This window comes from Dipodomys ordii, unplaced genomic scaffold, assembly GCF_000151885.1.
Source record: "Dipodomys ordii isolate 6190 unplaced genomic scaffold, Dord_2.0 Scaffold117, whole genome shotgun sequence".
Taxonomy (NCBI): Eukaryota; Metazoa; Chordata; class Mammalia; order Rodentia; family Heteromyidae; genus Dipodomys; species Dipodomys ordii.
In genome coordinates, this window is record NW_012267333.1 from 1,156,560 (window position 1) to 1,181,290 (window position 24,731).

Consider the following 24,731-nt stretch of genomic DNA (forward strand, 5'->3'; position numbering starts at 1 on the left):
TCCCTCCACCCCCCATCCCTCCCCTCCCGACGAGGAAGGGCACCAGCCCCTCAGGGCAGTGTGTGCGCATGCGTGCCCGCCATGGGCCTTCAACTGTCTGTCAAGGCTGGTGCTCTACCACTTGACCCACACCTCCACTTCCAACTTTTTGGTGGTTCATTGGAGATATGAATCTTACTGTCTGTGCTGCCCGTGCTGGCTTTGAAACACAAGCCTCAGATCTTGGCCTCCTGAGTAGCTAGGATTACAGGTGTGATTTTTTTTTTTTTAAATTTAACTCCCAAGTATCCAAGATAAAAGACAAAGGTTGGGTGCTGGGTGAACTGGAGTGGGGACCTCAAGAGGCTAAGGCTCCAGAGGGGGCTTTAAGACTCTAAGAAGACCACTTGGGGACCCAGTCACTGTATTGAGGAGAAAGACTGAAGCCACAGTGAAACATAGAGGGACCCAAGGAAAGTCAGAGGGACAGAGACAGAGACAGAGACAGACAGAGAGGGAAGAAGGAAGGCAGGGACAAGAGGTAGCTCCACCCCAGCTCCACTTTCAGACCAGCGCCACTCTGCTGTGTATAAGGCTCCTATTACCAGGCACACCTGTAATCCTAGCTACTCCAGAAGCTGAGATCTGAGGATCATGGTTCAAAGCCAGCCTAGGCAGAAATGTCCATGACACTCTATTGCCAATTAACCACCAAAAAGCCAGAAGTGGAGGTGTGGCTCAAGTGATAGAGTGTTAGCCTTGAGCAAAAAAGCTCAGGGACCTGATTTTAAGCTCCTGATTTTAAGACCCTGATTTTAAGTCCCAGTAATAACTCCCACCCTAGAGACCCCTTTCATTTGCTTCTTCATCCTGGGGCCCCCCTGCCTTTCCCAGGGGTGCAGCCCTCTGCAGGATGGGGAACCCTGGGGCACTGGCTCTGCAGACCAGCCTGCAGGGGATAGAGGAGTGGGTGGTTGTAGTGCTTACTGGGGTCAAGCACAGAGCTGCCACAAGAAATGTCTGCATGCAGGAAGAGCTGTTCAAGGGTCCCTACCAAGGACCAGGAAGCAGCGGCCCCTCCCCTCAGCAATCTCTTGGAAGGATCTGTGACCACAGCGCCTCCTGGGGGTTGGGAGAGGATCCCAGAGGCAGGACAATCCTCCTAACAGTATGTGTGAGCATGAGCAGTGTGTGGGTGATGCCTGTATGCCTGTGTGCCTAGCACAGGTAATTCACGCATTTGTACCCATATCTGCCTGTCCAAGAGTGTCCTGTAGATCTGTATGTGCATTTGTAATAATCTATACACTCAAGGCTAAAAATGGTACATACACATATGTTATGACTGTGCAGGCTCCAATGCAAGTCCATACATACACACACATGTGTGAGTGCAGATGTCCATCTGTTTGAGTCTAAGTGAGAATGGGTGAATCTGTATGTCTGCAGTCTGCAGGTCTGCGTGGTGCCTCAAAATCCCCCAGCCCACATGGCGGAAACCTGAGACCCCTTCTGTGATGGTAGGTTGCAGGCTGATTGGAGCAGAGAGGGAAATTCAGCCCAGGACTCACACTGGATGGGCATGCGCACCAATGTGCATTACCCCCCCCACACACACACATACCACAGCCCCTGGGGAAGGGACTGGGTGGTCCAGGGCCCAGGACTTACCGGACACTGCTGTTGCGGTGGTCCGTGGCCGGCAGCTCCAGGGCCAGGCCGGCGGGCAGGGGTGGTCCTGTGGGCAGCGGCTGCTGCTGGAAGATGAGCTCAGGAGTCAGGTCCACCTCGGTGGGGCTCACCATGACCTTGGCAGCAGACAGCAGCGCTGTTTTTCCCTTGTTGTAGTTCTCTAGCACCTGGGGGGCAGGATGAGGGGGGCTGGCATGGAGGCGCCACAGACATGAAGCTCCCAGAGCAGTGTGGTGGGTCGGGGGAGGGGGGTCTCACTTCTCCTCCTGAGGGGCTCTGCTCCTCAAGGCAAGCCTGGGACTTGGCACAGGATGCCCCGCCCACAAATGGAACAGGTTGGCCTATGGCTGCCCTCGAGGAGCTGAGGAGGCGGAGCCATCCCTTGGTCTGGTAAATGTCAGGTGGCCACCTGGGCCTCCTGTTAGCCTGGGCCATGGACAGGCCCTGGGTGGGGGAAGGGGTGTCTCCTGGCCTCCCCATCCCTGAGGGGAGCAGTCTGCCGCTCACCTTGTTGAGCCCCTCCATGACCACATAGGGCAGGTGCTCATGCAGCATGGCCGGAGAGATGATCACCTCATTGAAGGCCTTGTTGTCTCCCCAGATGGCGAAGTATGTGGGCTCCTCCTGTTCACAGCAGCTGAGAGGGACATAGGGGCCAGAGGGAAGTATGTGTGGGGGTGTCAGGTGTCTCTGCCGTGTTTCCTTGCTTAGCAGGGCTGGGGTTGGAGGATGGGTCTGGAGGCCCCTTCACCCACCCCTTCTGCCCCCGGCCCCATTTGGCCAGCAGGGCTACAGGCCTCCTGACTCAGGCACTGTTCTGAGCCTGGAAAGTGCTGACCTGAAACTGCAGCGCCCCTCCTTCCCCTGTCCCCTCCAGCTGCTACAGATCTGGGGCACGCCTGCTCCAGCCCCATCAAGGCCTAGTGGCTAGCTCTTGGTCAAGAGAGATAGTAAATACTGCGAAGCAGGCCCAAGTTTTAAGAACATGAAGTTGAGAAAGTCTGTGTTGGGTCCTGCTCCTCTCTTGCTGTTCACTGAGCGTTGGGCCCACAGCTGTCTGCCGACCAATTCTGGGAACACTGAAGTGTGCGCTGGCCAAGGCCTGACAGATGAGCAGCTGCCAAGATGCCACCCTCCCCTCCCCTGCCAACCAGGGGTTTGAACTCTGGGCCTGATCACTGTCCCTGAGCTTTTGTGCTCAAGGCTAGCCCTCTCCCACTTGAGCCACAGCTCCACTTCCAGCTTTTTCTATGATTAATTGGAGATAAGAGTCTCATGGATTTTCCTGCCCAAGCTGGATTTGAATACAAGTCTCAAATCTCAGCCTCCTGAGTAGCTAGGATTACAGGCATGAGCCACTGGCACCCAGCTTCCTTCCTCCCCCCCCCCTTGCATATGTTAGGCAAGTCCTCTAACACTGAGCTACATCCTCAGGCCAACATCCACACTGTGTGTGTGTGTGGTGGGGGTGTTTGGTGTGTTCATATGCCCCTGTGCTGGGGATTGAACTCCACCTTGCCTACTTATGGCTGGCATTCTACCACTTGAGCCACACCACCACTTGCAGCTTTTTGCTAGTTAATTAGATACTAGTCTCACCAACTTTCCTGCCTAGGTTGGTTTTGACCTGTGATTCTCAGATCTCCTGAACAGCTAGGATTACAGGCGTGAGCCACCACCACTGGGCCCAGTATCCACTCTTCATGGTGGAAGGGCCAGGCGGGCACCACTGGGGAGCAGCAGGGAAGGACTGACACTGAGGCTGAAGCATAGCACTGTGGACTGAGGTGCCCAGATGCTGCCCCCGTCCACACCCTGGGTGGCCATGGATCTGGAGCCCTGGGTGTCACCTACCAGCACTGCTCCGCGGGGTGGTTGTGGACCACGTGGATGATGCGGCCGGGCGGGTAGAGCGGGGTACTGGCCGAGAGGGCGATGGTCAGGTCGCTGGGATGGGTCCAGAGCCGCGTGCTGGCTAGTGTGGTCACCTCCATCTCCTCGGGCAGCTCTGACTTAGGGATGCACTTGGTGGCCCCCACGATGATCCGCCACTGTGGGGGGAGGGCAGGGAGAGGCAGTGGGGGCTGAGCAAGGCTGGCTGGCTGGGCGGGGCTGGGGTGCTCAGGAAGGCTCAACAGGTGAGGGGGAGGGGGATGGTGAAGGGGCAGAAGGGATTGTGGCCAGGGCATTAAAGGTCGGTGCCCACCTGAAGAGGCAGTGGTTGAAGTGTACGATGGCCAGATGGCCAATAAGATGCCAAGGACAGATGACATGGAATTGTTGAATTTCATGGCTGGCAAGGGGCTGGGGGACCAGCCAAGCCCTCATCTAGTAGATGGGAGACAGGCCCAGTGAGGGAAGGGACTTGTTCTAGATCATTCCGCAAGTTGGAGGCAGAACTGACCTCAGTTTGATCAGTCTGTACCTGCTAGGCCTGGCCAGGTCTGGGTCAGGTCCCAGATACTTGACTCCAGGTACCATGAATGCTCAGGTCAAGCCCAGGTAGAGACAATGCCTCTTGCCCAGAGCTGGGTCCTCTAGACAGACACAGGCCGGTGAAGCTAGGCTCTCCTGCCCACTACCTGACACCTGGCACTGGACCACGGGCTCTGCCGCCAGAAGGTCACAGACACCAGGGCTGGGAACAGCACCGACAGGCTGAGGTACTGAATGGGGGCGAGGGCACTCCTGATGGGGCCAATGAAGAGCGACCTCATGGACATTCTGAGTGGGCTCCTGCTGCTGTTGGCCCATGCCAGGGCCACAGCACCCAGCCTCGCCCCACACTCCTGGTGCCAATGGCCTGCTAGCATTCCTCAAGACCTGGTACAGACAGGGGAGAGCTGGCCCTCTCCTCTTGACTCCAGCAGAAGACAGGAGCAGACTGTGTCCTCCCCACAGAGCACCCAGCCTTCTTGGGGCCTAGGCTTTACCTTGCAGGCTTTGAAGAAAGGCTTTTATTTTTTTTTTGCCAGTCCTGGGGCGTGAACTCAGGGCCTGGGTTCTGTCCCTGAGCCTCGCTGTGCTCAAGGCTAGCACTCTATCACTTGAGCCACAGCACTACTTCCACCTTTTTCTGTGTATGAGGTACTGAGGAATTGAACCCAGGGCTTCATGCGTGCTAGGCAAGCACTCTACCACTAAGCCACATTCCCAGCCCAGAATAAACGGCTTTTCTTGCCCATTCCAAATATGGCCGCTCAAGGATCAGATGAGTTCAGACAGCTCAGTGTAGTCCATCCTGGCTCTTCCAAGTCTAACACAGTTGAGGCAGGGCCCTCCCACACTGGGCCTGGGCCTCAGTTTCCCCACCTGTCCAAGGACAGGGGCTGGATAGACTGAGCTTAGAGACTGAGGGTTTGAGGTTTCCAGATCCACAGTGGGGCCCTTTGTGCTTTGTCCTGGGGGATCAGCGGGGAACTCCAGGACAGGGACAGCTAGGACTGCCCCAAGGCCAGAATGCCAGGCAGGAGCTCACTTTGGGCTTGGTGCTGCGTTGTAGGACATCCAGGAGCTGGCGACGAAAACCTTCCAGCTGGGACAGGCCGATCCTGGGGGAGGGGCAGAGAGAGAGAGAGAGAGAGAGAGAGGTGTCAGTCTGGCCTGGCCAGGGCTGGGAGGGGAGTGGAGGGAAATAAGGGAGGGGGGTGAGGGGGTAGAGTGGGCTGGCCTGTGCCTGGCTACCACTGACAAGGCCAGTCTACCAGGTTGGAGGTAGCATGGAGTCTGTAGCTCGGCGGAGGGGAGCGGAAGAAAGGTGGAGCCAAGCAAGGTACGGGTGCCAGCAACGACATACATATGTGTGTGTGTGTGTGTGTGTGTGTGTGTGTGTGTGTGTGTGTGGTGTGCATACAGGTACAAGGGCTTGAACTCACAGCCTAAGTGCTGTCTGTTAGCTTTTTCATTCCAGACTGATGCTCTACCACTTGGCCTAATCCATTTCCAACTTTTTTTTTTTTCCTGCTGGTTCATGGGAGATAAGAGTTTCACAGATAAGAGACCTCTGCCTGGGCTGGCTTTGAACTGCAATTTTCAGATCTCAGTCTTTTTTATTGTTGTTGTCGGTCGTGGGGCTTGAACTCTGGGCCTGGGCACTGTCCCTGAGCTCTTCAGCTCAAGGCCTGCGCTCTACCACTGAAGCCACAGTGCTACTTCTGGTTTTCTGGTGGTTCATTGGAGGTAAGAGTCTCATGGACTTTCCTGCCCTGGCTGGCTTTGAACCGTGATCCTCAGATCTCAGCCTCCTGAATAGTTAGGATTACAGGCGTGAGTCACCAGCGCCCGGCCTGAGTAGCTAGGATGACTGGTGTGAGCCGGTGGTGCTGGGGGTAGGAGGATCCGCAGGGAGATGAGGAGTGGGGTGGGGAGCTTGGGGCTGGGGACCGGGGTGGGGGTTCACCTGGGGACGAGGTCTTTGCCCAGTACCACGGCAGTCACAAACTCCTTAGAGTACTCCATGGCGTCCTCGCTGTGGGAGAAGGGGGAGGGAGGGAGGAAGGTGTTCAGGCATGGATCAGGGGCATGGCGGGAGCCCCAGCATTCCCGGGGTGGGCGGCGACGCCACTGAGCTCCATGCCTTCTGGGGGGGCCCACCACACTCCATGCACGAGGCCATTCCCAGCCCCTCCCTGTGACCGGAAGTTGGGCGGCCCCAGTCTAGCCCCACCAGCCCTCGATGGCTCCAGTCATACCAGCCTACTCCAGGGCTGCTCACCTCAGCAGGCCCCCGGGGGGTGAATAGGCGAAGCACTTGAGGGTTGGGTACTGCGGGCGCAGGAGGAAGGAGAGGATGGCGGCTGTGCCCGCACCCAAGGAGTGGCCCACCACAATCAGGCCGTAGTGTTTGGTTCCGCGGCCCTGGGCACCAAGAGAAGCCTGAGAGCCGTGCCCTGCTGCCTGCCAAGCTCAGTGCCCCCGCTGACACCAGGGAGGCAGAGGACTTTCTGCAGAGTCCTGGGATCAAGTCTGTCCTGCATGGATGCTGGTCCCCACAGACTGCTTGCTTAGGGAGACTGTATTCACGAACTCCTACTCATCCTTCAAAACCTTGCTCAGAGGTTCTTCCTTGGGGAAGCCCTCCCTGATTTTCCACACCCTCCTCAGCATTGCATCTCTGAGTGTTTATTACTATGATTGTCCTCTATGCTAACCATTAGGCTACCTGTCCCCTTCCCTCTTCCTTAAGCTACTAGTGTAGAGTCTGCAGGGCCAGGGAAGGGGCAGCTGGCAGGGCCTCAGTTGCTGCCTGTGCGGGGGTGTGGGAAATGGGGTGGGGGTCCGGGTTCAGATTGCCAAGCAGAGCTGCTGCGTGTCGCTGTCATTCTGCTCTCTATTTTGAGTGCTCCACTAAACTTTCTTTTGGAACAAACGGCTCAGTGCTGAGCAGGCAGGGAGCAGGTACTGGGTACCTGGGTGGGGTGCACGGGGCATCTCCAGCTGTGGGACAGAGCTGGGGGAGGGGCAGCAGGGGCCTCAGGCTGGAGGGGTGGGGGGCACGGAAGACGCCTCACCAGGTCCCGCCCGAAGGCCTGGGACAGGACCATCTCTTGCTCCAGCTTCTTTTTGATGTACTCGGCGGACAGCACCATGCCCTGGCGAGAGGAACAGGGTAGGGTTGGCGGCAGGTGACCACAGTGACTGAGGCCCATGGACCCTGCCCTACGCCATGCTCCCCTGGGGTCAATCCCAGAGAGGAGGAGACAGAGGCTCAGAGGGCAGTGTGCCCAGGACACACTGGTGTGATTTGGGCCCCACAGCCTCCCCAGGCCCCCTTGCCCTCCTGGGAATGGGCACTCCTGTTCTGGGCTGTGTGTGTGTGTGGGGGGGGCATCCCATGGAGATGGGCCACAGGAACCTTCCAGACTAATGCACAGCTCTCTGACCAGTCTCTCCCAGTGGCTCAGCAGTCAAGTCCCCTGGTGTGCGCATGCGCAAGTATGCATGCACGCATGCGCGTGTGTACACACACGCAGGCCAAGGGGCTGGGGAAGAGAAGGTCAGGGGCCCTGAAGGCACACAGAGTGGGTACCTTATGTCCTAGCCAGGTGCCTCGGTGCCCCTCCACGGGGAGACGCTCAGCATCGCCGGTCAGGTCGGTCAGGGCATCCTGGGGAGGAGGGAGAAGGGGCAGGTGAGAGGAGGCTGAGGAGGATGGGAATGGGGAGGCTTTGAGGGGCCCCCGGGGGAGCCATGGGCAGCATACCTTCGGGGACAGGGTTCCCCTGATACTGATCACCACCTTCTTCTTATCATGGTCCACTGCCACGTAGAAGGGGGTTTCATAGACCTAGGAGGTGGCAGCCCATGAGCCCCAGAACCCCGGCATGGGGCTAGAGTTAGAGAGCATGACACTAGCTGTCTTCCTGGCTAAGAAATCCTCCGGCTCCTGTGGCCTGGGAACCCCTTCAGGCCTGCCAAGACCAGGGTTCCTGGGACCTCTGGGCACCCCAGTGCACGGCCTCCCCGCTTTGTTTTTTTCTTTTCTCATTTCCTTAAGGCTGGGCAGGAAGAGCCCGATGCAGCCCGGGATGTGGAAGAGGAGGGGCTGCCCCGGCCCAGCCCACGGCGGGCAGGCTGCAGCGGCCCCCAGGCCCCTCACCCCCACCCCACCGCACCGCCCGGCCCCGCCTGGCCCTCACCGCGTCGTGGCAGGAGGTGTAGACAATGTCCACCGCCGTCATGTTCTCGTCCAGAAAGTGGCGGCGGATGGCGATGGCATTGCAGCCACAGCAGTTGTCTTCCTCGATGGTGACTCCGGGGGCGAATCGGGGCCGTGCTGGGCACAGGCAGCATCTAGGGAGCGGCGGCCATGAGCTCAGGGCCGGGGACCCCTGATAGGGCTTTTTTTTTTTTTTTTCAGTCATAGGCCTTGAACTCTGGGCCTGAGCGCTGTCCCTCAGCGCTTCATCTACCACTTGAGCCACAGCACCACTTCTTCTGGTTTTCTGAGTGGTTAATTGGAGATAAGAGTCTCACAGATTTTCCTGCCTGAGCTGGCTTTGAACTGAGATCTTCAGATCTCAGCCTCCTGAGTAGCTGGGATTACAGGAGTGAGCCACCAGCACCTGGCTTGATGGGGCATTTTTCTCCTCCATCTTCTCTGGATGGGGCTCTAGTTTCTCTCTCTCTCTCCTCTCTCTCTCTCTGTGCTGATCCTGGGGTCTTGAATTCAGGACCTGGGTGTTGTCCCTGGGCTTTTGGTGCAAGGTTGGAGCTCTGCCACTTGAGCCACAACTCCACTTTTAGCTTTTTGGTGCTTACTTGGAAATAAGAGTCTCATGGACTTTCCTTCCCCAAGCTGGCTTTGAACTGCAATCCTCAGATCTCTCAGCTTCCTGAGTAGCTAGGATCATAGACGTGAACCACCGGCGCACAGTTTCTAGTTGGATTTCTAGTCCCATCTGGTCTCCAGAATCATCTTTGCTTTGTCCCCAGTGACCATCATGCTATCATACTCACCAGTCACTTCTGGCTCCCAACACATGATCTCTTAGAAGGCCCTGACCCACAGGTCCATCTCCAGTTGGCTGAAAATGCCTCTTCTTCCAGTCTCTTCCTGGACTGGCCCTCCTCCCTGGCTTGTTCTCTGTCACCAAGGGTTCCAAGTCTAGCTTGAGCCTCCTCTTCTCTCTAGCTATGCATCCTGTCTGCACCCACCCAGTGCTGGGCTCTAAATGCCATGGACATGCTCTACAACCCACTCCAGATCTGATCTCCAAGCACTTCCGGTTCCAAGTCCAGGCCCTGGGACCAGCTCTCCCCCCCCCCCCAGATCCCCCACGAGCTGGGCTTTGACTCCAGGTACAGCACCAGCTCCTCCCTGTGCTTTCTCCCCTCTCTTTTTGCCTGGGTGTCCCTCCCGAGGCTGGTACCTGCCTGGCCTCCCTCATCCACAGCTGCCCAGGGTTCTCCACTCAGCAGCACCGTGACCCTTTAAAAAGAAGTCAAACCAGACCCCATAATGGTGCCCTCCTTACCTAGCTTAAGAACCTTGGTCCTACTGAGGCCTGAGGCTCTGCCTACCTGGCTATGTTCTGATGGAGCTTCCCCATCTCCTGCATCCTTTGGGGGCGCCATCTACTCTGACACACAATAGACTTTCTTTCTTCACATTGTCTCAGCTGGGGCTCCGCGGGGCGGGCAGGGGCTCTCCCCTGTGCTCATCACAGCTGTGTCCCCAGTACAAATCTGCCAGGCACAGGGGAGGCTTCCCCAAAGAGGATGGCTGGCTGAGCCAGCTCTGAGCCCCTAGTTTGGACTGCAGTTCCAATATAAGCCACCAGAGGGAGCCTGTATCCAACGGATCAGCCTAGCGAGGGAGTGACCTGGGTTGTCAGTTGACTTAAGCTGCCAGCGCAGTGAGATTTTATCAACACCACCAGGATTTTGGTGAGACTGAGACATTTTTCTTCTCTCAGGGGTCATGGAACTGTTGCTTCTCAATGGAGAAACTCTGGAGTTAATCCAAAGTCTGGAAGCCAACCAGAATGCTCACCAGAGAGCCGGGCCAGTCACCCACCAGCAGCTTCCATACCACCAGGGCAAGTGCGGGTGGTGGTGGTGACGGTGGGCCCCGAACTCCTGCCCTCTGTCCCCTGGGTGGAGCCTGGCTCTGTAGTGATACGGCCTTGCACTTAGGACTGTACTTGGAACTCTTCCTGACAACGTCACCTCTTGATTTTATAGGCCTGGAGGGCACTGCCCCACCAGCCCCTTGGCCTCCCCTGCTGTATGAGTGGGGGGCTGGCAGCTGCTTCCCGGGGGGATGCTGGGAAACCAAAGGTCCAGCACATGCAGGTGCTTCGTAAGGGTGAAGCCCTGCCCTAACTGAACCCTCTCAGGGCCAAGGGCTCTGTTCTGTCTCTCCCATTCAGTATGGAGAAGGCTGATAGAGCCAGGTGCTAGTGATCGCGCTGTAATCCTAGCTACTCAGGAGGTGAGATCTGAGAATCCTAGTTCAAAGCCAGCCTGAGCAAAAAAAATGTGATGTGAAAAAAAGCCAAAGGAGAGTGTGAAGCTCTGAGTTCAAGCCTCAGTACCAGCACAAGAAAAGAAAAAGAAGCCCGTTGTTGGCTGGTGGCTCACACCTGTCATCCTAGCTACTCAGGAGGCTGAGGTCTGAGGATCGCAGTTCAAAGCACAGCCCCATCTGCGGGACTCTTGTCTCCAATTAAACGCCAGAAAACCAGAAGTGGAGCTGTGGCTCAAAGTGGTAGAGTGCTAGCCATGAGCAAAAGCGCTGAGAGAGCCCAGGTCCTGAGTTCAAGCCCCACAACTGAACACAAAAAGCAAAAGAAAAAGAGAAAAAACAAGAAAAAGAACCAAGTCCCAAGAGCCAGTAGCTTTCCCAGGAAAGAGCAGGCGTGACTCTGGTGGTCCCTGGGGTGAGGGGCGGGGAAGCAGCTGACCTAGAGGCCAGCCTTTCTGGAACACGAGTCCAGGGAGCTGTCCTGCTTCTCCCTGGCATGGACTGAGGGCGGAGCCGTCACGAGAGAGGGTCCTTCCTGGAGCCCTTCTCTGGCCCACTTAGAAATGCAGAGACCTCCCCCCCAGCCCTCACGCCCTGAGCCAGGCTGCAGCCAGATCTGTGGCTGAGGCCTTCCCCAGGAGGGGAAAAGAAATTGGGGCTTCTTGCTAAAGGGCCTTCTGGATACCTTTCTAGAACCTTCCATAGAGTAGGCCTCCCTTCCAAGACAATTTAATTCCAGAAAAGCAGTGCCCAGAAGAAGAGCCAGAGATGGAGAGAGGTGAATAGAAGGGAAATGGATGGTGTGTGTGTGTGTGTACAGAGACAGCCAGAAGGGGCAGGGAATGAACAAAACCAGCAGGGTCTCAATCACCCCATTTCACAGGTCCCCGCGAGGTGCACTGACTTCCCCCAGGCTGCAAGGGATGGTCTGGATTCCAAGCCAGGCCCCAGTGGGGTACTCACGAGCAGGAACGAGCCAGCTGGCACAGGCCGCAGGCGGGCTTCCGCATCAGGTACATGGGCCAGCCGTAGGCCGCCAGGGCGAACAGCATGTAGTAACAGACTTCCTTGTAGCGCAGCATCTCGTGCTGGAAGACAGGACGCAGGGGAAGGTGGCCCCCAGACCTTCTGTCTGTGGCCTCTGCTCAGCTGGTCCCGGAGGTGGGACAGCAGGGAGGGGGCGTGGAGGAGGCAGGGTACCTCCACATACACATGTGCCCAGGGAATGTATTCTCCTGAGTCCCGTTGAGTCCCATCCTGGTAGCTCCAATCTCTAAATTAATGATTGGGAGACAGAAAATTCACTTGGAGCATGAGATCGATTGCCTGGCTTCCCCCCCGCCCCCCAGGAAAGGGGGGGGAGGGAGCATGTGTGGTCCACAACCCCATTCTAGCAATGGGGTCCCAGGAAAGGGCTTTGCTGTCAGGGAATTGACTTCTCTCTGTTCTGACTCATGAAGTCTCAGCCTCTGAGGCTGGGGGGGTGGGGAAAGGGAGGGGTCAGGGAGATTGGGGTCATTCTACAGAAAAAGGCACAGGTTGGAAACTTGGGGAGTCTAAAGTGTGGTGGCTAGAAACCTGTGTTATCAACATCCTGGGCTGGAGAGAGAGAGAGAGAGAGAGAGAGAGAGAGAGAGAGAGAGCAGAACTGGGAACCACAGGGTCCTGGCCAGTCAGTTCCACGTGCCCCTGGGCGCCGGAGGACGGTGGCACTTACAGGGAATTAGTCACCTTGTCAGAGTGAGCGGGGACGATTAGTCATCTCGTGAAGTCAGGCCGGCAGGCCTTCCTCAGTGCCCCAGGGGTAATTATGCCATGCCTGAGCTCCCTGGTGGGCGGGGCTCTGGCAGCCTCTGCCCTGCCCCGCCCCTCCCCTAGCGGGGCAGGCCAGGCCGTGGAGATTGGCAGGAGCACCTGTTACGCGGGCTTTGGTGAGTGGAGCAGAAGGAAACCTAGGCTTTTCTGAAGGACAGACAGAGATCACCCAAGGGTGGTGCTGGGCCCGGTGCTCGTGGGGCTGGGCTTAGGACTCCCTCATGCCCTCACTGTCCCCTGGAGCTCTGGGTGGGGTGTGTGCCCAGGGCGGGGACCAGCTCAGAAGGACGAGGACTTGCTCTGTGGTTCGGCAACAAGGCCGGTCTTCCTGTTGCCAGCTATGGTTTGAGGCTGCACCACAGTGCCCTGGGCTGGGCATGGTGCCATGGGCCCGGCTCTTCTTTAAGCCCTGGGATTTCAACCCAAGGCACTTGAGAGAAGGTTCTAGGAAGCCCGCTATGCCCCAGTGCACTTCTCACTAGCAGTGGTTTTCCCAGCTCACGGTGCAATAGTTTGGTGAAGGGTGTCGGGTGGGGTGGGGGGCACTTGGGGGTGATGTGAGGAGGGGCTTCTGGGAGGCCTGATGGCAGTTGGAGAAGAGGATGGAGGGGCCGGGGCCTTGTGACTCACCGAGTTCTTGAGGTCCAGGTACTTGGTGTTTCTGGTCACTGGCATCCCGGATAGGAAGGCCAAGATATCATTGTTTGCCTGACAAATCCAGACACAGGGCTGAGAAAGAGGTTGCGGCCCTGGGCACCCCCTGTTTCCCAAAGATCCCAGGGCCCCAGACAGTGAGTGGGTGGTATGCAACAGGCAGCACTTCCCTTGTATTTCTAGTTGTTCCCTTTCAACCCAGAGCCCCAAGCCCCAAGGGGACTCCTGGCCCACACCCAGGGGAAAGGGAATTGGGACAGACTGGCAGAGCCGGAACTGGTGTGCTGGCAGGGATAGAGCAGTAAAGCCAGAGGTCAAAAGCACCGGGCTGGCAATGGTCACCAGGGGTCCCTGTGATTAGAAATCCTTGGAAGGTGGGGCGTGGTGGTACATGCCTGAAATGCCCGCTGCTTGGGAAGCAGAAATTAGGAGGATCGTGGTTTAATAGCCAGCTGAGACAAAAAAATACAAAACGACTCCATCTCAAAGAACAAGCTGCATATCATAACATAAACCTATAGTAATTCCAGCCACGTGGAAGGCATTGTTAGGAGGATCCCAGATTGAGGCTGGCTACAGGCAAAGAACTGGAGAAAATAAAGAAAAAAGTAGGTCAGGCACCAGTGGCTGGTACCTGTAATCCTCGCCACTCAGGAGGCTGAGCTCTGAAGATCAAAGAGTTCAAAGCCAGCCCAGGCGGGAAAGTCCGTGAGACTCTAATCTCCCAAGAAGGCGGGAAGGGAGCTCTGGCTCCAGTGGTAGAGCAGTGGTGCCCTGGCCCCAAGTTCAAGCCCCAAAAGGGCTTGGCCCAAAAGGGACAGTCCAGACGGGGAGTCACTCAAACAGGAGGCACCCGGGCGTTTCTTTAGCAGTGATGGAGAGCAGCCAGTGGAGAGAGTTGAAGATCCCAGGAGGCGGGAGCGGGCGGGCGGGGCGGCCACAGGGAGGGGCAGGAGGCGGGGCGGCCACAGGGAGGGGCAGGAGGCGGGGCGGCCACAGGGAGGGGCAGGAGGCGGGGCGGCCACAGGGAGGGGCAGGAGGCGGGGCGGCCACAGGGAGGGGCAGGAGGCGGGGCGGCCACAGGGAGGGGCAGGAGGCGGGGCGGCCACAGGGAGGGGCAGGAGGCGGGGCGGCCACAGGGAGAGGCAGGAGGCGGGGCGGGGCCACAGGGAGGGGCGGGAGGCGGGGCGGGAGGCGGGGCGGGGGCCCCAGCACCCTCACCTCGTCCAGCACCGCGTTGCGCTTGGCTCGCTGCCGCTGCCGGAGCAGCACTAGGCCAGCAATGATGTCAGACGGCACAATGTCCAGGTCCCGGAAAAACTCGGCGAAGAGGTAGGCGATTTCCGAGTAGGCATCCTGTGAGATTCAGGAAGGCAGGGGGCAGCGGCAGAGGGACAGAAGAGGCCGAGAGACCCGGAGTGAATCCCCCAGGGCAGGTGTCCTGTGGCACCTGCGCAGTCCGGCCCAGGCCCGCCCAGCTGGCTCTGGGCAGCTGCGACCTCGAGCGCCCCGGTTCCTGCAGGCCTGGCGGGAGTCAGCCACACTGAGCCTCTCCCACGGCCCAGGCCTCTGCTCTAGATGCCAGCACGCGGCTCAAGCATCCACCCAGCCTGGGAGCCAGCTGGAGCCACTGCTCCTTCCCAAACTAGGAACCAAGGTGCCATGGCTCAGCTTGTTCCACGGGCTGTGTCGAGCAGAGAAGCCATAGGAAGCATTCAGCAATCACCCCACCATCCAGGATCCTGGAAGCACTCCCTCCCCAGCCCCTGCCAAAGACTCTGGAGCCTTGAGGGTCTGGAGCCCCACACACAATGTTCAGTGGTGCCCATGATGTGGTTGAGAAGGGGTGTGATTGCTGGACCAGTGACCTCTCTGCTTCCTCCAGGCCCTGTCCTCAGCAGGGACATAGGTAAAGACGAGTCCCACTGTCAGTGGCTCTGAGACTCCCTGCCTCTCGCTACCCTGGGGCCTGAAGCCCCGGAAGATGCCAAAGGGGAACAAACTCAGCAACTGGCCGTGCTTCTCTGGTCTCCTGTTGGGATGTCTAGCATGCGGAAGAGAGAGAAAGAGAGAGAGAAAAAAAGAAATCTAAAGTTGAAGACTCAAAGGCCCAAGAAGGCCACACACAGTGTGGGCCACTGCCCACAGTTCCAGCTGGCGGCCCAGAGGGACTGAGGCGCTAGACTTGGAAATATGGTTTATGTAAATGACAGATTTTTAAATCGATGGGACAGCACTCAGAAGCTGGGAGCCGGTGGCTCACACCTGTCACCCTAGCTACTTAAAAGGCTGAAACCCCTGGGGGTCCCAGTTTGGAGCCAGCCCAGGCAGGAAAGTCCATGAGACTCTTATCTCCAATTAAGCACCAAAAAGCCAGAGGTAGAGTGTGGCTTGAGTAATAGAGTACCAGACTTGAACAGAAAAAGCCAAGAGACAATGCTCAGGCCTTGAGTTCAAGCCCTAGTATCTAAAACCATTATGATCCCCCTCCCCAAAATAAACCAAAAAGCAAATCCCCAAACTAACAACAGACAAAAATTACTCAGAGCCAAGGGTGGTAGTATATCCCTATAATCCCAGCTGCTTGAGAGGAAGAAGTAAGTCTACTGTTGAAGGCCTGCCTAGGCAAAAGCTTATAGATCCTATTAAAAAAAAAAAAAACGAAAACAAAGGAAAAGCAAAGGGACTGGTCAATGTTCAAATGGTAGAGTGCTTGCTTAGCAAGCATGAGTTCAGTCCCTAGCCCTGCCATCCCCAAAGTTTGTTGTTGTTGTTGTTTATTTTTTAAAAGCACTTGGACTGGACCTGTTCCTAGGGCAGTCCATTTCTACCTGGATTGATACTCAGAAACTCCCCTGAGACATATGTCCTTGGCTTCAAGCTCAAACAACAACCCCATCTCTACACGTGGGTCCAGGAGGGGCACGAGCACCTTCCATCAGCCTTGACAAACCTAGCCTCCATCTATCAGGGGACCACTCCTTGCATGACTGCCTGTGACCCCTCAGACCTCCCTGGACAGACCCCAGACGTGCTACCCACCTGCCCAGCGTGCCTTGGGTCTTCCTCTATGGCCTCCCTGACCACATGGCTCACCAGGAGTTGCTGGCGGCAAAGTTTCCAGTGGCTTCTGAGGAGCGCACTTTGCTCTCGGGCACAAGGGGGTCTTCTGACCTCACTAGCTCTGTTATTCACTTGCTGGGGGGAAACTGAGCAAATCACACCCCCAACTGCCTAATCTGCAAAACTGAATGATAGGCTAAGTCCTGTCTCTTTTCTATCCTCAGGGCCATCTGTGGCTGACTGTGCTTTCCTTCCACAGTACTCGTATGTCTGGATCTCTGTTTGCATCAACTGAACTGATGTCCAGCCCCATGCAGAGCACTTGACAGTGAGTCCAGACTTTCCAGATCATTTGCTGCTGACAAATGGACCCACTGTTCTTGTCTGGAGGTTGCCTGACCCGTGAGCATTTGTCCGAAACTAAAGGCATTGTGTCTTTCTGTTCCTTTGACAAAGCAAGTGGACAGCTGCTTTCCCGGCTGGGGGAGCTGGTCAATGGAGAACAGACCGTCGTACAAGCAGGCTGTCACCTGCTCACACGCAAAGCCCAGTACCTCTTGCCCAATCCTGTCCACCCTGCTTTGCCAAAGAGGTAAAAGGGTCTGCATCGCCGGGCATGGGCCTGCAGGGAGCCACCTCCCAGTACTTACTGACTGGGAGTCCTTGGTCCGGGTGCAACAGAGGAATACTTTGAGCCGCCGGGACCAGCTGGTGGCCTGACCCTCCTCCAAGCGGTGCCTGTGGAGACAGAGAGACCGGATATGCCAGGTCAGAGGCTGGAGCACACGAGCTGGGCCCAGATGCAGCCTGTTCCTAAAGGGCTGCAGCAGAGAAGCTTGGGGAGGGAACAGGGTCCAGGCCTAGCCAAGGCTGGGTGGTCAGTGACCCAGGTTTCAGCCATCCAAGGCACTCCCTGAGGGGGCTCCTGTTGGCTTAAAATCGTGAGCTGGCCCGGCACTGGTCATGCCTGTAATCCTAGCTACTTAGGAGGCTGAGATCTGAGAGTTTTGGTTTGAAGCCAGTGCAGGCAGGAAAGTCCATGAGACTCTTATCTCCAGTGAACTACCAGAAAACCCGAAGTGGAGCTGTGGCTCAAGTAGTAGAGTGCTAGCCTCATGCAGGAAAATAAAAATAAATAAATAAATAAAGTTCAGGGACAGTACCAAGGCCCAGAGTTCAAGTCCTAGGACCAGAAAAAGTAAAAAGAAAATTCATGGGTCATTGGTTTGGGGGTATGGGAGGGGGGCTCCCTGACTTTTAGAAGACTGACTCAAGGCTGTGCCTGGGGAGGGGCTTCAGAATTATGACGCCAAAGTAAAAGACGGCTCTGCTGTCCCAAGGCTCCAACCAGGAGCTCTGGGAGAGGTGGCCAGGCTTGGGTCTCTCTGTCCTTCTGTTCCAAGGGCTGGGACAGACCTGTCACACAGATCTGCGTTTCCCCCCTTCTCCCCCCACAAACGAATGCAGAAGCTCATTATATTCCACTTAGAAGAACTTAACAATGGCAGCAACATCAAATATACATAGCAGTCTCCAACTGAACAAGGGGCTGGCTGGCTTCCCTGCTGCCCTGCTGCTGGGGCTGTCAAGGGGGCCGGAGAGGTTGGCCCTCCAGTGCATTCACGGCACTTAGCAGTGATCAGGAGTGGCGGGTCTGGCTGTCTGGAGCTGCTTGCTTTCTCTGTGCAGCCAGGGTCTGCTCAGCACTCTTTAACCCTGGCTCCGCAAGGCAGCTTTCCAGAAGGAGGAGAAAACGGGGTCGTCCAGAGCTACAGGAGGTGCTTAGGAACTGGTCCTAGGACCAGCTGCCCCTGGGGACTCAGGCAGCCTTGTATCCTGAGCCAATGTCTTCTCTTCCAGGGGCTTGATGAGGCGACAGTATACTGGCCAAACTAGGGTCCCAGTGCATTCAGATCTTTAACGTTTTCTAACCCAACGGGACTTGCAAATGTAATAACAAGGAGGATTTGCTGCCTGGCTTGTGGCCAGATGGAAGCACTCTACCGTCACAGCAGTACCCTTGACAGACACCAGGGGCAGCTGATCTTAGCGTGTGGGGCTGGTGACAGGTTTAGTTAAGTAGGGGGCCACATACCAAGTCTGGACAGATAGTCATGGTTTCCAACAGTCCACTAAAGAGGAAGAAGGACAGACATTCCTTCTGCAAAAACTTAAAGCTGGGGCTCTGGGAGCAGTGCTGGGGAAAGTTCCCCTTCTCCCTAGCCTCCACCAGTTTGCTGGAAAGAGTCAGGGTCAAGGCCTTTAACAATATACCCAACATCCAACCCAAACCAAAATAGGTGTGGGGTGGTAGGGTGAGCATGTCTCTACATTGGGAAGTTGCTGGATTGAAAATGTCCTGGCTTGGAATAAAATGACACAAAACATGGTAGCTTCATAGCCAGTGGGGGAGACCCCAGGGAGAGGGGCCTGGAGGCTCTGGCCTCTTACCCACCTTCATACGGTTTAGAAACCATGGAAAGCTTTCTTTCTTTCTTTTCTTGGAGGTGGGGGGGGTGGTACCTGGGCTTGAACTCGGGGCCCAGGTGCTGTCACTTACGTAGCTTTTTTGTTGTTGTTGCACAAGGTTAGCACCCTACTCTTTGAGCCACAGCTCCATGTCTGGCATTTATTTTGCTAATTAGCTAAGACTCACAGATTTTCCTGCCTCCTGGCTTTGCACCATGAACCTCAGATCTCAGCCTCCTGAGTAGCTGAGAGTCAACAGGCCAGGTGGGCGCCATAGAAAGTTTTCTATTTAAAGTGATAGCAACTGTTAATGCCACTAGCAAGGGGCTGTGTGCCCTGGGCTTTAAAGGCAGCATCTTAAGAGCCTGGGAGGCCAGAAACCAGGTCAGGTGGGGGCAGGCCCAAGCAGAGTGGCATCCGGGTGGGGGAGGGGGAGGGTGTTGGCCAGTTCAGCTGGGAGGGGAAATGGGCTGTAGGGCCTTGGCTTTGAGACTTGACATTTGGGACTGGGTGGTGACAAGCCCAGGCCTGGGTGTGTCTCTGATGAGCTGACTTGGAAGAAAGTCCATGGGGAGCCCAGTATGGAGGCGTGGGGGTGGGGAGAAGGCCTAAGGGGTGGGGCCTGGGCTGCTGGGCCTGATGCTGAGCCGGCTGCACTGAGCTGGGGATCCGGACCCACTTCAACCACCCTGGCACCACTGCAACCTTTCTTGGTGGATCACAACTGTCCTGGGGCTGGCAGAAGGGATTAACGGGTCCCCCTCTGCCGAGCTCAGTGCTGGGGGCCTGTGCCACAGTAGGAGTTTAATTCTCAGGGGTTATGGTGACCACCCCACCCTCTTCTTTAAGTAACAGGAGTCAAACCCTCCCTCTCCGAGTCAGCACAGGCACAGCCTTCCCCTTCCTAAAAAACACCACACAAGGGCTGAGAAGGTGGCTCAGTAATAGAGTGCTTGCCTTGCATGCCTGAGGCCCTGGGTTCAATTCCTCAGCACCACATAAGCAAAAAGAAAAAAAAGCCGGAAGTGGCGCTGTGGCTCAAGTGGTAGAGTGCTAGCCTTGAGTTGAAGAGCTGAGGGACAGCGCCCAGGCCCAGAGTTCAGGCCCCACAACCGGCAAAAAAACAAACAACAACAAAAAAAACCCACACAAAACTCACCCCCTCCAGGAAGTCCTCCTGGATTAACTTCCTCCAAGTCTCTGAAACCCAGGCAGTCCACAGCCTACTGGACAAGGGAGGGCCCTGAACGCTTAGTTCCCAGTCTCATCACAGATGTGCTGCATAGCTTCAAAAAGGTCACATGACCCATCTGTGCCTCGGTTTCTCCATCCTTGTTATGAACAAGCCAGTGACAACTACCTCATGGGCAGCCGTCACTTACCCTGTCCATGTTTGGTTAGATTTCTAATGTCTCCTACTATAATGACAGTTATTCTTTTTGTGAGCATGTGCCAGTGCTGGGGCTTGAACTCAGGGCCTTCCATTCTTGCTTAGCTTTTTTTTTTTTGATCCAAGCCCTCTTCCACTTGACCCACAGCTCTATTTCTGGCTTTTTTTTTTTTCATTGGTTACTTAGAGATAAGAGTGTCATGGACTATCCTGCCTGGGCTGGCTTCGAATCGAGATCCTCAGCTCTCAGGCCTCTGAGTAGCCAGGGTTACAGGCGTGAGCTACAGACTCCTGATGATGCCACTGTTGCCATTTCCTAAGCTGTTCCAGGCATGAGCCTCTTACGATGTTGGCCACACTGCTTTGTATATGTTATCTCATGTAAGTCTCCAGACAACCCCGTGGGGGCAGGAACTGCGATTTACAGACAAAGACACGGAGGCAGGCAGAGGGGAAGTCTCTCTCACACACCCACAGCCTGGCTAGGCCTCAGCTCTGCCTGCTGATCAGCAGAGGGAATTGCCCATGACTCCCCAGTCAGCTGACTGACCGCAGGTTGTAGGTCCTCAGGTTCCGCTGCCTCCTCTTGGTGGCCCTCAGCTTGACGAAGGTGCGGCCCGTGGGGTCGAAGACGCAGAGGACGGTGATGCAGACGCTGAGGATGACCACCCAGTTGCAGACAACCATCCCTGTGGGGTGACAGGAAGTGACAAGAGGTGGAGATATTGGGGACATGTCCCTGGGCCATCAACCGTGTTTACGAAAGGGGCCCTAGGGGCTGAGAAGGTGGAGCAGTGGTAGAGCACTTGCCTTGCATGCATGAGGCCCTGGGTTCGATTCCTCAGCACCACATAAACAGAAAAAGCCAGAAGTGGCACAGTGGCTCAAGTGGTAGAGCGCTAGCCTTGAGCTGAAGAGCTGAGGGACAGCACCCAGGCCTAGAGTTCAGGCCCCATGACCCATGAAAAAAGAAAAAGAAAAAAAAAAAAAGAAAGGGGCCCTGGTGACTTCTGGCCTCCAAATAGCTTCCAGCTCAGAAGCCTGGGGCCCAACTTTCCTCAAACATAGACCCCAAGACACACCTTGATTCGGGGAGCAGGCAGCTCTGTGGGCGATGAAGAAGACGCTGAGCTCAAGTACTGCCCACTTAAGGCCAGGGTCCCCAAGGGGATGGTGGAGCACAGTCCCATCACCTGGCCCCTGGAGGCCCCGCCCCCAGAGGCCCCGCCCCCAGAGGCCCCGCCCCCAGAGGCCCCGCCCCCAGAGGCCCCGCCCCCTGAGCTGGCTGGGAAACAGAATGACACACACATACCCAGGGTGACGTTCTTGGCAGTGAGGTCATTGCAGGAGGTGTAGTACTGGGTGAGCCACACGATGCCCACGATGGCGTAGATGAACTCGATCACCAGGATGGCTGCGGGGAGAGCAGGCCCTGGCTGAAGTGTGGCCATGGGGGAAGCTCCCAGAGACCTTGCCCTGAGCCCTCTGGCCAGCTCTGCTGCTGGGGTGAGAAGTGGGGGGGGTCCCCTGTGGGCCCCAAGGACATCCCTCCTCCTCTATTCTGTGCTGGGCCCCCGGCCTTGTGCCCTCAGGTCCCCCAGTCTGTTCTGTGAAGGTGACTACAAAGGTGGATGAGGAAGATGCTCGGCTCTATTTAATTGATTAATTTGATGTGTTTATGTGCCCCTACTGGGGCTTTAACTCAGGGCTTAGGTGCTATCCCTGAGTTTTTTCACTCAAGGCTGATGCTCTACCACTTGAGCCACAGATCCACTTCTGGATTTTTCTGTGATTCATTGGAGATAAGAGTCTATGAGACTTTTCTTCCTGGGCTGGCTTTGAACGTGATCCTTAGATCTCAGCCTGAGTAGCTAGGATGACAGGTGTGAGCCACCGGCACCCAGTGTTTCTCTTATCTTTTCAGGATTTTGGGACCTGTGTGGGATGCGTGTGCATCTCAGGCTAAGCTTCCTCGTCTACAGGACGGGAGTAACAACCCTGTCCCAGGACCACCTGAGATTAAATCAGTGTCTATCCCATGAAAAGGGCAAGAAACCTTGGAACTGAAAGGGGATGCATAAGGAGCAACCAGGCTGCTTATGTCTGCACCACCAAGCCCAGGGCCTGGACCAGGGATTGGGAAGAAAATGTGGAAACATTTCTATCCTTCCCTAGCTGGGTGACCTTGAGAGAGCTCATGAATACGCAGGAACCCAGTGACCTCATCTACCAAATGATGCTGCCACTACTTGCTCCTGGGTTTAACACACAGAGTGGGAGAGGCAACTGAGACTGGGCAGGGGTAGGGGGTCGGAGGGGGAGCTTCCCAAGAAAGGGCGGGGCTGTTTGGAAAGGATCATAAAACCAGTGAGCTTCACAGAGATGCTCTGGTTTTAAGATAGAAGGGAGGCTGGCCCGGTGGCTCACGCCTGTGATCCTAGCTATTTAGGAGACTGAGATCTGAGGATCGTGGTTTGAAGCCAGCTAGCTGGGTGGAGCATAGATTCTTATCTCTAATTAACCAACAAAAAGCCAGAAGTGGAGCTGTGGCTCAAGTGGTAGAGCATTAGCCTTGAGAGAAAAAAAAAAAAAAGCTCAGGGATAACACCCAGGCCCTGAATTGAAGCCCCCCCAAAAGCAAATATTTTAGACTTTGAGGTGCTACAGTCTTAGAAGCAAATGCTCAGTTCTGCCACAGGAGAATCAGAGCAGCCTGAGAGGATGCATATATGCAAGGGTGTGTTTCAATAAAACTTTATTTACAAAACATACAGTGGGAGGGTTTCTACCTGCCCCCAGGTCTAACCCGCCCCTGTGCTAGCTCAGGGTCTGGCACTTGAACCCATGCCCAGTGACTCTGGGCTGAAGGGATGAATGAGCACAGGAGGACCCGGATGTAGAGGGAGGTCTGGAGCAGCCCTTACCCAGGCGCACGTAGAGCACGTACTGCATGGAGTCGCGGGGCTCCGTGTACAGGATGCCCCCGCGCATGCTCAGCCAGATGATGGCCATCTCAGCGATCATGCAGCTCAGCAGGATGCCCAGGTAGCCGCGGCCGTGGTCCACCAGGTTCAGGGAGCAGGCCTCGTGCGGGTTGTAGACCAGGCCAAAGAGCACCACGGACAGGATCACAAACCTGCGGAGGGCCCAGGTCAGCAAGGCCCAAAGCCTGGGCACTTGCCTTATGCCAGCCCTGGCTGGTAGGACAGCCCTGCCCAGCCTAGGCTTGGCAGAAGGGCGGGGCGGCAGGCATCTCCCTCTCTCCCTCCCCCCTGCACAAGTCCAGGAGAAATAAGAACAGGGAGCTCCATGGCAGCATGGGGACGCAGCCGTGGTGGTCATGTTCAGTACAGGGGTGGCAACAGCCAGGAAAGGGGTGTCTCCATGTGGGTACTGCCCCCCAAGGGTCCAGGGAACCCCAAGGGTTTCTCCAGGGAGTGGGACAGGGTCAGGCAGGGAGGAGCAGATGGTCAGAAAGTTTCCCTCCAGGCCTGTGGCCCCAGCCAGGGACTCACCAGGTAGTATGCAGGAGGAAGAGGAAGATGGCTGGCAGGACAAGGTCATCGCTGCCCACAGACCAGCGCCGCCGGAACACCACGATCCCGGGCATGGCTGGCAGCTCGGGGAGGCTCAGCGGGCCTGGCGCTCACCTCCTGAAAACAAGCACACACACACACACACATACACACACACAAAGACTCTGAAAGCTGGACACTGGGGTCTCATGCCTGTACTCTTAGCTACTCAGGAGGCTGAGATCTGAGGATGGAGGTTTGAAGCCAGCCAGCGCAGGAAAGTCCATGAGACTCTGATCACCAATGAACCAGTAAAAAGCCAGAAGTGGAGCTGTGGTTCAAGGCTAGCCTTGAATGAAATAGTTAAGGGATAGTACCCAGGCACTGAGTTCAAGCCCCAGTAGCAGCATACACACACACACACACACACACACACGCATGCACACGCACACACACACGCACACACACACGTGCAAGCATGCACGCACACATGCACACAGGACCCTGTGGCTGCCTCGGAGGGCCGGGGCAAGCAACACCACTAGTCAGGAGCCCCTGGACCAGTTCCAGCTATGGTCCAGGACTGAGGCCCCCAAGTCCCCACCCACCACCAGGGGACTTCTAGGCACTGGCCATCTCCAGGGAGGAGCTGCCTCCAGCCCTGTCAACACCCAAAGCCAACACCCAGGCCCTTAGCAGCCGGACACACAAACTTCAGCTGTGTTAGGGTCTCTCCTGTCCCCCACCCTGGCCATGCCTGAAGACATCCCCACGATAGCCGAGCTCACCTCCTCCTTCTGCATGGCATCGGTGGGACCCTCAGCCCTCCCACCCCTTATTTCCTTTCTACATCTAGCCCAGGCTAGAGTCAGGCTTCTAAGGCCAAGAACAACCACCATGGGGCCTGAGAGGGTGGGAGAGGGGCCCAAGGCCTTGGGGACGGACAGTTGGATGTGATGGTTATGGCTGGGGCTTGGCACACAGTAGGTGCTCAGTAAGTCTTGGCTCAATGAGGTCTTTGTTTTATGTTTTTTGTTTTGTTTTCTTTTTTGTCAGTCATGGGGTTTGAACTCTGGGCCTGGATGCTGTCCCTCAGCTCTTCAGCTCAAGGCAAACGCTCTACCACTTGAGCCACAGCGCCACTTATGGTTTTCTGCTGGTTTATTAGAGATAAGAGTTTCACAGA

General features: G+C 56.4%; 1 protein-coding gene across 1 annotated transcript in view; it reads right to left on the reverse strand.

The window, feature by feature from the left end:
* The window catches only part of Dagla (diacylglycerol lipase, alpha), a 24,700-nt gene extending 1,060 nt beyond the window's left edge, over nt 1-23,640 (reverse strand). Inside the window, exons 1-18 of the mRNA XM_013028985.1 lie at nt 23,546-23,640; nt 22,955-23,166; nt 21,343-21,444; nt 20,581-20,719; nt 16,822-16,909; nt 14,330-14,464; nt 13,085-13,162; nt 11,603-11,727; nt 8,310-8,463; nt 7,874-7,957; nt 7,700-7,777; nt 7,182-7,262; nt 6,386-6,528; nt 6,071-6,139; nt 5,150-5,222; nt 3,526-3,722; nt 2,179-2,308; nt 1,651-1,838 (exon numbers count right to left, since the gene is read on the reverse strand). Coding sequence (XP_012884439.1) covers nt 1,651-1,838; nt 2,179-2,308; nt 3,526-3,722; nt 5,150-5,222; nt 6,071-6,139; nt 6,386-6,528; nt 7,182-7,262; nt 7,700-7,777; nt 7,874-7,957; nt 8,310-8,463; nt 11,603-11,727; nt 13,085-13,162; nt 14,330-14,464; nt 16,822-16,909; nt 20,581-20,719; nt 21,343-21,444; nt 22,955-23,166; nt 23,546-23,640 — 2,171 coding nt within the window. The remainder of the gene's footprint in view (nt 1-1,650; nt 1,839-2,178; nt 2,309-3,525; nt 3,723-5,149; nt 5,223-6,070; nt 6,140-6,385; nt 6,529-7,181; nt 7,263-7,699; nt 7,778-7,873; nt 7,958-8,309; nt 8,464-11,602; nt 11,728-13,084; nt 13,163-14,329; nt 14,465-16,821; nt 16,910-20,580; nt 20,720-21,342; nt 21,445-22,954; nt 23,167-23,545) is intronic.
* Nucleotides 23,641-24,731: the final 1,091 nt, after the last annotated feature.